At 37.0% G+C, this 13,565-nt stretch overlaps 1 protein-coding gene across 1 annotated transcript; it reads left to right on the top strand.

Moving 5' to 3' along the window:
* Nucleotides 1-1,530: 1,530 nt before the first annotated feature.
* Nucleotides 1,531-5,372, top strand: LOC147567084 (uncharacterized). The gene is made up of 2 exons (XM_086653706.1): nt 1,531-2,782; nt 4,972-5,372. The coding sequence occupies exon 1, from the start codon at nt 1,762-1,764 to the stop codon at nt 2,728-2,730; it is 969 nt and encodes a 322-aa protein (XP_086509832.1). The 5' UTR covers nt 1,531-1,761; the 3' UTR covers nt 2,731-2,782; nt 4,972-5,372.
* The last annotated feature ends 8,193 nt before the right edge of the window (nt 5,373-13,565 follow it).

Below are 13,565 nucleotides of genomic sequence, written 5' to 3' on the forward strand. Positions count from 1 at the left end.
AAGCTGACCAATATTCGACTCAACATATTTATTTCTCAAACTGATTATGGAAATGCTTTGATTTTGATTTGCTAGAGAGCTTGATTTGGAACTATGACTATATATCAAAGTAGTTTACTTATTTCGAAGATGATACTTCATGGGTTAGAGAAGTTCAATTTCTACTAATTTCTTGACTGGTAGAGATATTTATATAAAAATAATATATGAAGATATTGGTTTAAGGATGAATAGTTTGTTCTTCCTTTTTTTTGAATCATTGTCTTGTTATTGTTCTTTTGGGTTCTTTAGAGGTATTAGACAATCTAAATCATGTATTCTTTTGGGGTTTTGTAAAGGTATTAGACAATCTAAATCATGTATTCTTTGCAATTTGTATTGAGTTCCCATCAATACTATAGTTAAGCAGATTTTTTTCTCAAATGTCGTTTTCTAATTCTCAATCAACAAAGGATAGATCTATAGAGCAGACACAAACACATATTTTACAAGCAATGCATTTATCAAATTCGAAGTGTTTGATATTGTCGGAGTGGAAAATGAATGGTGGCGGGAGTTGGGGGAAACAAAAGAGTGCCAAAACAAAGTTCACTCGAAATTTTGTACCTCGAAAATCTTTCTTGTCTACATAAAACAAATTTTGACCTCAATAATAATTATAAAATACTTGTTTTTCTCTTTCTATTTAGGTTGCCTAAAATTTTCATTGCTTGAGAAACCAAAGCGAAAATGAAACATGGTCAAAGTTTAGAAATACAAGTGGGCAGATTGGTCACATACTCACATGGTCTAAGGGGCTGAGCGGTTACAATTTCTTTCTCTTTTGTCTTCCAAATGGGGACAATACTCGGAAAGGTAATGTTGGGAACAAAGAAAGCCATACCGACTTTGAACATAAATCTTATGTGACTTGTCATAATACCCGATTCAGTTGATCAGAATCATCAGAATCACAAATTACAACAAGTCATATTAAAGATTTATATGTTAAGTCTGTCTGGTTTTTCTTGTTACCTACCATTCAAAAATGTTTAATGTGCCTGCCATCTTTCACCCTCTCTTACCTACTTTCATCTTAATCCTCTCCCACCCGATGTAAGACCTAGATGTGAAAAGATGAAATTACCCAAATGTGTGAATCACTTTGAAGTGATTTTTTTTTGAGATAAATCATTCCATTAAATCAAACAGGATTACAAAGTCTAGTACAAAGTCAATATCATCTCTAATCACTTCAAATTGACTCCTGCCTAATTCAAATGCCGTAGGGAAGGGGAGTGAGACTTGCAATATCTCTAGGTAGTTGAGAAAGGTGAGCATAAACTAAGCAGCCTCTCTAGAGTCTAGTCTCTAGTCTCTACACACTCTCTCTCTCTCTTTTTCTATTAGAAAAGTAAAAGATGTCTCTCTCCTACCCTTTCTTGTCTTCCTAAAATGAACCCTAATTCAAACTCAATCCATTTAAGAAATTGAAGGCTTTTTTCTTCAAAAGAAAACAACCAACATCCTCCCCCCCCCTCTCTTTCTCTTTCTCTTTCATCATCATCAAGGCTCTTAATCTTCTAGTACATCCTACTTGCTCTTTCTCACATACCTAATGGTTAAACATAAAAATAGAAAGTAAGAGTACAAGATTTTCTTTATCACTGTCCAACAGTTTAAAACACCAGCATGGGCATATTTTGGAACCTAGATATAGATATCTTAATTACCTAGAGTTCTCTCTCTCTCTCTCTCTCACACACACACACAATCAGTGCCATGGATTCTGCTGGTAACAGTGGTAGTTTGAATTCAACGAGTGGTGGTGATGATGAATATGATTCAAGAACTGAATCACTCCCAACTTTCTTCACTTCTTCCAACCAACAACCACTACTTCCTCCTCTTAATCCCCATAACCACCAAACATCCTCCACTTTTGATCATCATCTTCATCTCTCTAACTTTTATTTTGACTCCACATTTTCTCTCTCTCCACCAACACCAACTACTACTACTACTACAAATTCTCTACAAAATCTTGACATGGTTTGGCCTAAAAACCTAATGAGTACTTTATCATCATCAACACAACTATCATATGGATCAGCTCATCAGATCCATTTCTCAGACCCACCACCATCATCAATATCACTAAAATTGGCAGGTGATCATGAAAGTAGTGCAACAAATAAGGGAACAACATCATCAGATCATCAACCAATAACTACATCTAGTCCTACCCGCCCTAACCCTAAGAAACGATCAAGAGCTTCTCGTCGCGCACCCACCACCGTTCTTAGAACCGATACGTCGAATTTTCGAGCTATGGTGCAAGAATTCACGGGTATCCCGGCCTTGCCGTTCTCCGCCCCTTCTTCGTCGACCTTATTCCCTCGGAGGCGATTTGATCTCTTCAACACTTCCACAACCATGAAGTCAGGGCATTTGGAGACACAATCACCACCACCATACCACTTAAGGACATTCCACTCTGATTCTCTCTTGCAAAATGATCATCATCAGTCAGCAAGAAATCTACCCATATTTGTTGATAAATCTAAAGAACCCGAGTTGACAATTTCATCAAACAATTCAAAGCTTAAAAATGGTCATGAGTTAGAAGAATTTAGTATGATTAATAATCATGGAAGTCTCTCAAATATTGTCACTACTACTACTTCTAATGAAATGTCATCAAGAAACTACGAAAATCAAGATCATCATCAGAATCATTTACATGGATAGCTGCCACTGATATGTAGCTCCTGGTTTTGGAAGATCTTCACAAGGGATGAAGGTACGTCTGATTCATGAATATGTTCTTCCATTAGAGCTATGTTAGTCTTCTCATCTAACTTCTCTAAACTTTTTTTTATCTGTGAAACTATTCTATTTCTTCGAGAAAAAAATGGGAAATTAGACCTATGCTTGAAATTTTACAAGTCAAAGTCTACTCCAGACCGATTTACAATTATTGTATTTTATGTGAATAATATCTATATGGTTAATTTGTAATTTTCAGTTTTAATCGAAACTAACTAGCATTGAATGTAGATGTAAGTCTAGACATTATAACCTTGGTCATGAGGTTCATCTTTGGTTTTTAAACGTGAGATTATTCTGGCGTGCCCTTTACGTGTGAGGTTTATTGAGACTAACACGTATCTATTTATTACTATTGACTATGACGTTTAACTCATCCTCGATTGACCAGATATAAAAATGCTTTTACTAATATTATTATCAATATGATACATGATCCGTAAATTTGGACCAAGTATAACTAAGAGATTGATGAGTTTTTTCTAGATTTTTCAAGCATGTCAGCGAGAGAAGATACTTGGAGAATCTGGATCGACTACATTTGCCATAGAAGTGTGGTCATTAGCCTAGATCTTTTTTATTAGGGTTGTATTATTATTTCCTTTAGATTACTAAACTTTCATCTATAACACATGCTAAATTAGTAATTAGATTAAGTCATTTTAGGTTATTTGACAAAAATAATTTGATTACTAATCCTTGTCGTGTACAAGTTATCTTTAGTTTTAATCATATATTAATAGGAATGATGAAATTGATGGCTAAACTTAGTTTTGTTTGTTTCCTGGTTGTTTTACACGATTTGGCTATTATATGAGTAGAAGAATATGTATACTAGAATCAAAATTAATAAGAACCCATCATAGGGATTTTGACTTCTTTGTACCTTCTCTGTTACTAAAATCATGAATCACACTATGGGTCTTGGGTAGGTATGTCCACTCCAACAAATTAAATTTTTATTTTATTGAGATATAATGGAAGTATCAGGTACATGATTTGTGAGAGAAAATCTAAAATTTTATTTGGGTTTAGCTCCTCTTAGTTTTTCAAAATGTTTCTTAGCAAAAATGCTACTAAATGTAAAACCAATGCAACTCAATGGAGATCCATTGCAACCCAATGCAAACCTATGGTAACACCACTGCAATCATAATCTAATCCTAGTTCAACCCTTGCAAACTCAACAAATGAAGAGAACATAATTGATGGATCATTTTGTTACGAGTGAATCGGCGCAGCTGAAATATAAGTTTTCCCCCTTTGTATTAGTTACGAGGATAATATGAAGAATAGGTAGAGCAATAAACAAAGAACTGAAAGTAAATAAGAAAACGATTTTAACGTGGAAAATCTCCTCAATATGAGAAGTAAAAACCACAGGACTAGTAGTCCAACCAAATCAACTATAATCAGCAATTGAGTTACAGACTACGCCATCCTTGTTCAAAATAACAACACCAGGGATTCAGACTCCAAAAGGAATCAATCTCAAACACGACGAAACCCTTACAAGAAAGAACAAAAACAACCCAGGAATATGCAGTCCAAAACGACTCTAAATTCACTAGGATTCCGACCACCAATCAACAATCACACCGTAAAATACTAGATGAACAAGTCAAGAATACCTCTGCAAAATTCCAGCTTAATCAGAGAAGATCTCATCGTCAGATTTTCCGAACAACGAAGACTGCGCGTGCTGAAAAAGTTCAGCCCCTTATTCTCGTTACCTTTATCTCTCTCCTCTCTTCCCTTACGTGTTTCTAATTGTTCTCTCTACTTCTAATTAAGATTAAGGTAGTATTTATAGACTTACCCTTAACCCTAACTCTACCGACCTAAGTCACCGACCCTAAGAAACTCGACTTGGGCCCGGATTCGGTTTACTAAACCAAACCCAACTAGGTTTCCCTACTAGGTGGAAAACCCAACACATTTTTTACCAAAGAAAGTTTGGGTCAAAGTGTTCTAATCAAATTTCTCATTAGTCTAAGTTGGTAAAGTCGTCGAGTGAGAATCAAACTTTTCTTTATAAAAAAATAAATTAAAAATTATTAAAGAATCTATATGGTATTGATGATGTTAGAAAGTGGTTTTCCAGGATACCTTCCCGATGATCAAGACCTCCGATCAAATGATAAACTCTACTCTGTGTTTCAGACCGAATTCAGGTGGGGCAAAGCCTGCAAAAAAATCAAAGAAGTCACTCTGACACCCAAGTCAGTTGGATGCTTTTGGAGTTTAAGAAAATAATTCAAAAGTCTGAGTGCAGAAGATGACCTTCGACCCAAATGCAGATATTAGGCCTCTTGGCCAAGCCTAGTGGGCCTCATGGCCAAGGAATAGGTTTAGGATAGGTGTTTAGTTATTTCCAGTTTAGGTATTTTATTTATTCAAAAGTTTCCAGGTTTAGGATTAGTATGAACCAAGAAAAATAGAGTTTAGCAATTATTCCTAGTTTGTGTCTATCTAAAAGTGTCTAACACTCTACAAAAGGAGTCCAGTATGTCCTTTTATTTACATCTTCGAATAATATCATGAAAATCTATGTTGATTGTAGTATTCTCCTTAATTAGCATAACTTAGCTTAGTTTATCTTAGGTTAATCTTACTTTAATGGTAGTTTATTTCTTCCGTTGCATCTACATCAATCCCTTTTAGGGCAGAACTGGTATACTTATGTAGGTTCAGATGATTGTGGTAGAGCACATCTGAGATGGCAAGACATCGATCTTGATAATAGTCACATGTGTATAGTCACTTGGAGGATAATATCTAATAAGTGTGTAACTTAAGACACTGGCAGATCCTCTCACAAATAATCATTCGTGTTTCAAAAGTGGATATTAGACTCCATCCGACCTTCCACGTCAGTGTTGTTCTCTTGAAGAAGATCGAAGCTAGAGGAGATTGAGCTTACTTTGGTTGATCTCCCTACTTTGTGCCTCCGACCAGAGTAGAGCTCAAGTTGCGAAGTTGACCCGGATCCACCTGTTCTCTTGCCTCAAGGCAAAGCAAGGCTCAAGGTGTTGAGAACTTATGCAGACCTCCCTCCACTATTCTGAAACCAAGGCGGAGCTCTTACTGGGGGGGGGCTTCGATTCACCTCTTCGCTTGCCCTCGGGCGCGTAGCGGTCTGGTGCCTACGACGCTCGTACCGACCTCCCATGTCAGGGTTGAGGTGACAAAGCTTTTTCTAATCCACCTCTCCGATAGCTTCAACGAGGGTATGCCTATCTCATTCTCAATCAATCTGTTGACTTCTTAACTTGGTCAAAGCTCTTCAGTATTTAGCTCAACATGTATATATAATGTTAATTATCACTAAAAATTATATATATGTTTACATCCAAACATACCCCCTAATCTCTATTTGGTCTTCACAGATGAAAAATAGGCATGTATCCATCTGACAAACCAAAAACTAGGCGCATATCTTAAAGTTAGTTTGTGGTGCACCCGAAATGTGACAACTTAAGAGTTAATATTAGTAATTGATATTGTCCCTGCTTTATGCATCCTGGCCCAAACTCAAAAGGTATGAATTTTGTTCTTTCTGAAGGCTCCACATGCCCACTCCAACAACCTTGACGATAAGTTTGAGCGTACACCTAAGCTCTGGACTACCTCCTAGAAATGTGGGATTATCACTATCTCCTACCCTTAGTGATGAGTGTCGTCGACTCTGGTACCATCTGTGACGCCCCAGATCATAATAGTTATCAGTGTTATCTTCGCTTAAACACCCAGATCCAAGCCCAATAGCGGGTCTTGCAGGCTAGAACCTAATTTTGACTTTTGTGTAATAAGGTAGTAAAACCTAGTTGTGGATTACACAAAGACTTTTCTTAGTGAGAATTGGGGTTGGTTGTAGGATGGGTAAGACTTTTTTTTTTTTTGTTGAAGAGACTGTCAACAGACAACTAGCTACCATTAATATCCAGCTCCATATCATTTCTCGAGTGCCAAAGATGTTGCGACCGATGAAGACGTCCCCATTTCGCCAATTTATCTGCTATCACATTCAGCTTTCTCGACACATATGAGAATTTAGTTTTCTTGAATGAAGATATAGTTGCTTCAAAGTTTGCCAATAATTTCTCCGTTTGCCAGTCGAGCGCCCGCCCTTTGTTGTTTAAATGATTAATGATATTGATGTTGTCACTTTCGAAGTGAATATAATCAATCTTAGCCTCAACTGCCCATCGGATCGCATTCAGCATTGCTCGACCCTCACATTCCTCTGCTGTCTGTCCTCTCACCATATCTGCTTTTGCCATTATAAAATCACCATTTTCATCCTGAAGAATCCACCCAATGCCTGCTGGCTCCGTGCATGATTTGAAAGATGCATCCACATTGAATTTTAGGAATGGTGCTACTGGTGGTAACCACACTTCTTGAGTTTGTTCTTTCTTCTTTTGTTGCTTTAGTAAGACCGTCGTGGAATATTGTTTGATCTTTTGTATAACCTGCATAGGATTAGTATCTATAGAAGAGAAACATTTTTCACATCTCACCTTCCATATGAACCACATTATTTTTGCCATCATCGTCATGTTATCCACCTCCATCGTTTTCCAGTATAGGATCCACTCTATGATATTGTTAAAATTATCTGGTCGGATTCCAAAATATAGCCAAATAGTTCTAGCAAAGTGGCAATGTAGGAGCAAATGAGTAGTAGTTTCCTGGCTATCACAGAAAAGACAATTGTACACATTTCCTGTATACTTGCCAATTTTATTTCTAACAGGTAAGCTATTAGTACAACATTTCCACAGGAATAGTTTAATTCTAGGGATGGTAGGAATAGTCCATATGAAATTCCATTCCGTCGGCTCGTTATCATTATTGTTAAAACTTAAATACGTATACATAGACTTAATGGTAAATTTACCTGTATTAGTAAGGGTCCAGATCATCGAGTCCTCAGCATCCGGTTGAATATTGATACTAAGGATAGCTCTACCCACCTCAGAATCAAAGTAAGGATTTAATAATTCCATATTCCATTGATTTCCTATAATAAGATCCGCCACCTTATCAAAGGGGCAATTGTACTGGTTCTGAAGAGGAGGTTTATGATTCGGGATCCAAAAGTCCTCCCAAATATTGATATTGTTACCTTTATTAACATCCCAAAAAATGAGATTATTCATCTTCGGCATTATAGCCATCAAAGATTTCCAGGTCCACGAGTGAGCCGGTTTAGCAGATAAAGGTTTTGGGCTTTTAGGGAAGTATTTGGCTTTAAGGAGTTGAGCCCAAGGAGCTTCAGGGAATTTGAGGAGCCTCCAAATGAGTTTGCAGAGGAACGCTTCATTATCCTTTAACGGGTGTCGAAACCCAAGGCCGCCGAATTTCCGTGGCCGGCAAATCGCCGCCCAGTTGATAGTGTGGATGGTTTTGGATTTTCCCCACCAGAATGACCGTTGAGTGGTCTCCATGCGGTTGTTGATGCCTTTCGGAATGGCAAAGCATTGCATCTGGTATCGGGGAACGGCCGCTGTGATAGTCGAAATGACTATGGAGCGACCAGCTTGCGAGAGGAGGTTAGTCTGCCATTTGGAAAGTTTATGCTGAATTTGCTCGAGCAGAGAAGAGAAAGCCTGTTTTTTCTTTGCACCGATGAAAAGTTTGGTGCCTAAATATTTATCAAAAGAAGAAGCTTGTTGGACTTTCAGAGATTTGATAATCATTCGCTTGAATCTATGGTGTGTATTTTTGGTGAAGAATATCGTGGATTTGTTGTAGTTTATCACCTGACCTGACGCCTCACTGAAAGTTTTGAGGATGAGAAGCAGATTGCTGATATTATCAAGAGAGTTCTGGCCGAAGATGAGGCAGTCGTCCGCAAAGAGTAGATGATTGATGGTAACCTTGGACCGAGGTATAGTAATCCCCATGAATTTATAGGGCTGTTAGTCGAATCCAATAGGCGACTAAGACCTTCCATCGCCAGAGTGAACAGGAAAGGGGATAGCGGGTCCCCTTGCCTGATCCCTCTGGAAACGTTAAAGGATGGACTTGGACGCCCGTTAATCAGGACCGCCATTGATGAGGAAGCAATACAGGTATGAATAAGCCTGATCCAATGCTCATCAAAACCCAGTTTGTCCATAATCGATTCAATAAAAGACCATTCCACCCGGTCGAAGGCTTTAGACATATCGAGTTTCAACCCAAAATAGCTTTTCGACCCTTTTTTTGTACGGTAAGTATGAGATAACTCTTGACTGATGATGATGTTATCCGTAATCTGTCTGCCCGGAACATATGCTGCTTGGAAAGGCGAAATGATATTAGGAAGGATAGCTTTCAGCCGGTTAGCCAGAATTTTGGTCATAATTTTGTATGTAGTATTTAGCAGGCTGATCGGTCTATAATCCGCAGTAGTGTGAGGAGTTTTGGTTTTCGGAATGAGACAGATATGAGTATTATTGGTCGCCAGCGGAAGAGTGGAAGAAGTGAAAAACTTAGTAACCATATCGATAATATCGTACTTCACCGTGTCCCAATTCGATTGATAAAAGAAAGGGGGGTATCCATCCGGACCTGGCGCTGCTTCGGGCTTCAGCGAGAAAGTCGCACCGCGGATTTCATCTTCATGAGGAATAGCAATCAGCTTATGATTTTGCGAAGCAGAGATCTGTGGATTGAAAAGGTTAAGGATATTGCTAGATCTAGGCGGATTGGTGGTAGAAGAGATGTTGATTATATGCTCCGTGAAAATGCTAGCAATCTCTGTCGGATCATTACTCCACGAGTTATCAGTCTTCTGGATGTAGTTGATGGTATTTTTCCGATTCCTCGTGATAGCTTTGGCATGAAAGAATTTAGTATTTCTATCTCCCAGCTGAATATTCGCCACTCTTGACTTCTCTTTCCATATGCTTTCTTGAAGGTTGTACGCTTCCTCGAGATGATAGTTTAGCTCCATAAGCCGATCTGAATTGTGTGTCGTTTGGATAGCCTCAACCAGTTTTTTGATCTTAGACTCAATGTGCCCGAATACCTCTTTATTCCAGCCCGCCAACTTGATAGCAAGAGAGTTTAATTTGTTTTGAATGAGGTTCACAGGGAGAGGCCAATTATCCTTGATAAATTTACTACAATCCGGGTGCGTCATCCAAGTCCTCATGAATCTGAACGGTTTACGACCAGACAGTTTGTTAATCTGGTTCGAAAAAAGGATGGGTAAGTGGTCTGATCCCACCCCCGGAAGATGGTGAACCACAGAAGCAGGAAAATCCGAAAGCCATTGCATATTAGCCAACGCACGATCTAATCTTTCTTGAATAAGTTTACCTTTGAATTGGCGATTAGACCAGGTGAAAGGATTGTCGTTAAAACCAAGATGGGTAAGACTTAATAGTGAGATTTTTGTTGTTCAAAAAGGATTCTTTCTCAGTGGAGCTACCCCTATTTATTGATAGGAAGAGGTCATCAACTTAATGAATATGTCAAGTTGACCCACTATAAGCTTCAAACTATCATAAGGGCAACTCCAACGTAGGTTGGTTGGGGCTCCCAAATTCAAATTTGGGAGCCCCATCCCAGCCCTATAGAGCTTCAATCAGGGAGCTCCACCCTCTTGATCTCCCAACCCAAATGTGACCGTTGGGGAGTTTCCAAACGGTCACATTTGCGCGGATCCCCTAAAAAACGGATCCACCCAATCATCTTTTATTTTTATTTTAAAAAAAATGGTCTAATTTATTTTTTAAATATTAATTGTTTTAAATCTTTTTTTTCAATTCTTTCTCAACCTTTTTTTTTAAATCTTTTTTAAATTCTCTATCTTTCTCTAGAATAATATCAAATTTTAATAATTTATAGTTGAAAACTGAAACCAAAAGCCTGCACAGATACATCACATACATACATAATTTGGATTTGGGAGCCCGATATTAGAGTTAGAAAAATTTATGGGCTCTCAAAATTGGAAGCTCAAGCCCCTGCATTGGAGTTGCCCTAAGGAGAAACCATTCGATTCACCTCTTTATTTAGGCATAGAAATTCACTTGATAAGAATTTCTTCCTGTCCCATTTTGTTGATCCTCTTTTGGGCTAGCAAGGTTGACATTGATCGACAATTGAGGTGGTCTTGATTTAGGAGTGAATGTCGGCGTATTATTTGTTTTTTTCAAAGTATAAAATCTGATTTAAATTGACTCGAGTCAGATATCAGAATATGATATATTTTGTTCGACTTTTGATGCTTATTTGTAAAAATTGTTAGGTTTAAGGGCTGGTAAATTTAGATTAATTCAAAACAAAGTCACATGATAAAAACAAACACCACCTTAAGAATTATTTGGTAGTTTGATGAAAGGGCGCCTCACACTACACTTGTAGGTGCCCTTAAATAGCCCAATTTTTGTAGAGGTTCATGTGTAAAAGAAGCGGAGCCACTAACACGGGCGCCTATAAAACTTTCATTGACGAAAACTTGTACCAATATTTTCTTTTTGCAGTGGGTGCCCCTTCAAAACATGTGTTTTTCGTCTCTAGCAATGTCATTGACTAGATGAAGTTGCTTCACTTTTTTTTTTTTTTTTTTTGATGAAGAGGAAGTTGCTGCACTTAAAATGGTATTCTTAAACGGTCAGCCACTTGTAGCTTCTCTATTGGGTGTACAAATGTGGAATGAATCAGAAGTGGCCCGTAAAGAACAACTATATTTGGCACACAAATTCTTGTAGGTGCTAGCCTACATACTAGCTTAAGGTACGCACCATTTAATGACAAAAATGTGTTACTTGAGTAGCAAGTAAATATATATATATATACACATATATATATTTGCAAAAAAAATAAATTCTTTCAATAAAAAAGAAGGTAATATATAATAAAAATGAATTTATGTATGGTTGTTCTGTTCTTTTGTATTAGGGGTTGTTTGGTATTACTTTGGAGATAATATTCATATGAATTTATGTATGGTTGTTCTTTTCTTTTGTATTAGGGGTTGTTTGGTTGTATTGGTAGTGGTATTGTTCGTTTTGGCATTCACAAATATTCCAAAAGCAATACACACTATTATCATTTCACACAACAAGATAGATAATTCATCTGGTTGTGCATCACACCAATGGTCCATCTCAATCGTCTGGCAAATGGACGTTGACGTCTCTTTCACTCAATTCGTCAGCAACATAAAATTGATTTCATTCTCCATGATCATGAAGTAAAAGTGTGTATATCTAAATTGGTCACTCTCAAAGCACGTACCAACGAAAAAAGACAACTCTAAACAACAACAAAAAAAAATGAAAAAAGACAAAGCAAGCCTTATACTATATGGAATGAAATGCGCTCAATCTCAAGATGTTAATTACTACCTGCTCATTGAAGGAGATAACCAAGGCAATCGCGAGAACTTTAGAAAGAGCCAAAGTTATCCTTCAATGGTAAACCAAAGCAATAATCCACAACATCTAGATTATGCGAGCATGTTCGCGTCTGTTTAATTTCATTTTACCCCTAGGACTTGAATATACCGATAGATTTACTAGCTAAATGGTCTCAAAAGAACTAGCTAAATGGTCTCAAAAGAACAGGGATAACCGGATATGCACTTAGATTCTTCATTCGATACCTTATATATTGTAATCAACGCTTTTCGTAATCTATATATGCCTCAGTTTAACAAAAAATAAATCAGCCTTTTAAAACACACTAATAGAAAAGATTGTTTATCCCTAAAGGGATACCACTCATTGTTCATCATACATTTTATGCATAATTCTTTTGAAAAACATATCACATATAAGTTTGTATGGTGACATGGTGTATCGGTGCGTAAGGTATCATATATATAATTGATATAACACTTAGATGCAGTTGTTAATATGTATGTCGTTCTTATATCAACATTTCGTTTCTCAACCTTATTTATACAGACTTATTGATTCTTTTTTCTTAACCACTTGACATTTTATTAAGCAACTATATTGATGAGATGATGATATTGGAGTGTGGGTGATTGAAAATTTTCCAAAAAATAAAACATGTATTATAATATTTATATTATTTATATTGTGTTTTGGAGAACTTTTTTTTTGTTGTTGAACTGTGTTTTGGAGAACTTAATGTCTAAAGAAGATGTTAGAATAATAGTGATTTTGTATTCCTCATTTTAAGATAAACTTCATGTTGACTTTTATCTTTTGCTAAAAGACACGACTTTGAGCATCAAAGAAGTAACTGCAGAATAAAGACATTGGTCAATTAGATTTGACAAATAAGAACTTCATTTTGAGACTATATATAAGCGATTTTTTAGGTTTTTGCTCCCTAATCTTTAGCTCCTTCTTTCTTTCTCTCTTATACTCTTTTCCTCGTTCTATCTTTTTATATCTCTATTTTGTGTTGATGCTGTCTCTATCTTCCTCTCCCTCTCTCCTGCTCATTCTCTCTTTCTCCTACTCATTATCTCTTTCACTCTCCCGTTATGTCCCTCTCGCTCTTCCGATCTCTATATTTTTCTCTCTCGCACTCTCTTTCTTTCTCCCCGTCTCACTGTTATCTGTACTTAAAAATCTTGCATCGAAACATGTCATTAATAATTTTTTGATTTACAAATACTTATCTTATCAAGTATAGTTATAACAACTTTTTACTGTGTAAAAGTAAAAAAAGAAATCTTGTTATATAGGATGGTGAAGGACCAGCCTTCCGGGTTGCTAATGATATTGTTCGCTTTGGCACACCTGGACCTTACAGTTTTAAAAGACCTCAATAGGGAA

Source organism: Eschscholzia californica, unplaced genomic scaffold (assembly GCF_041429995.1).
Source record: "Eschscholzia californica isolate CP2 unplaced genomic scaffold, dmEscCali1.0.p SCAF_1, whole genome shotgun sequence".
NCBI classification, from domain to species: Eukaryota; Viridiplantae; Streptophyta; class Magnoliopsida; order Ranunculales; family Papaveraceae; genus Eschscholzia; species Eschscholzia californica.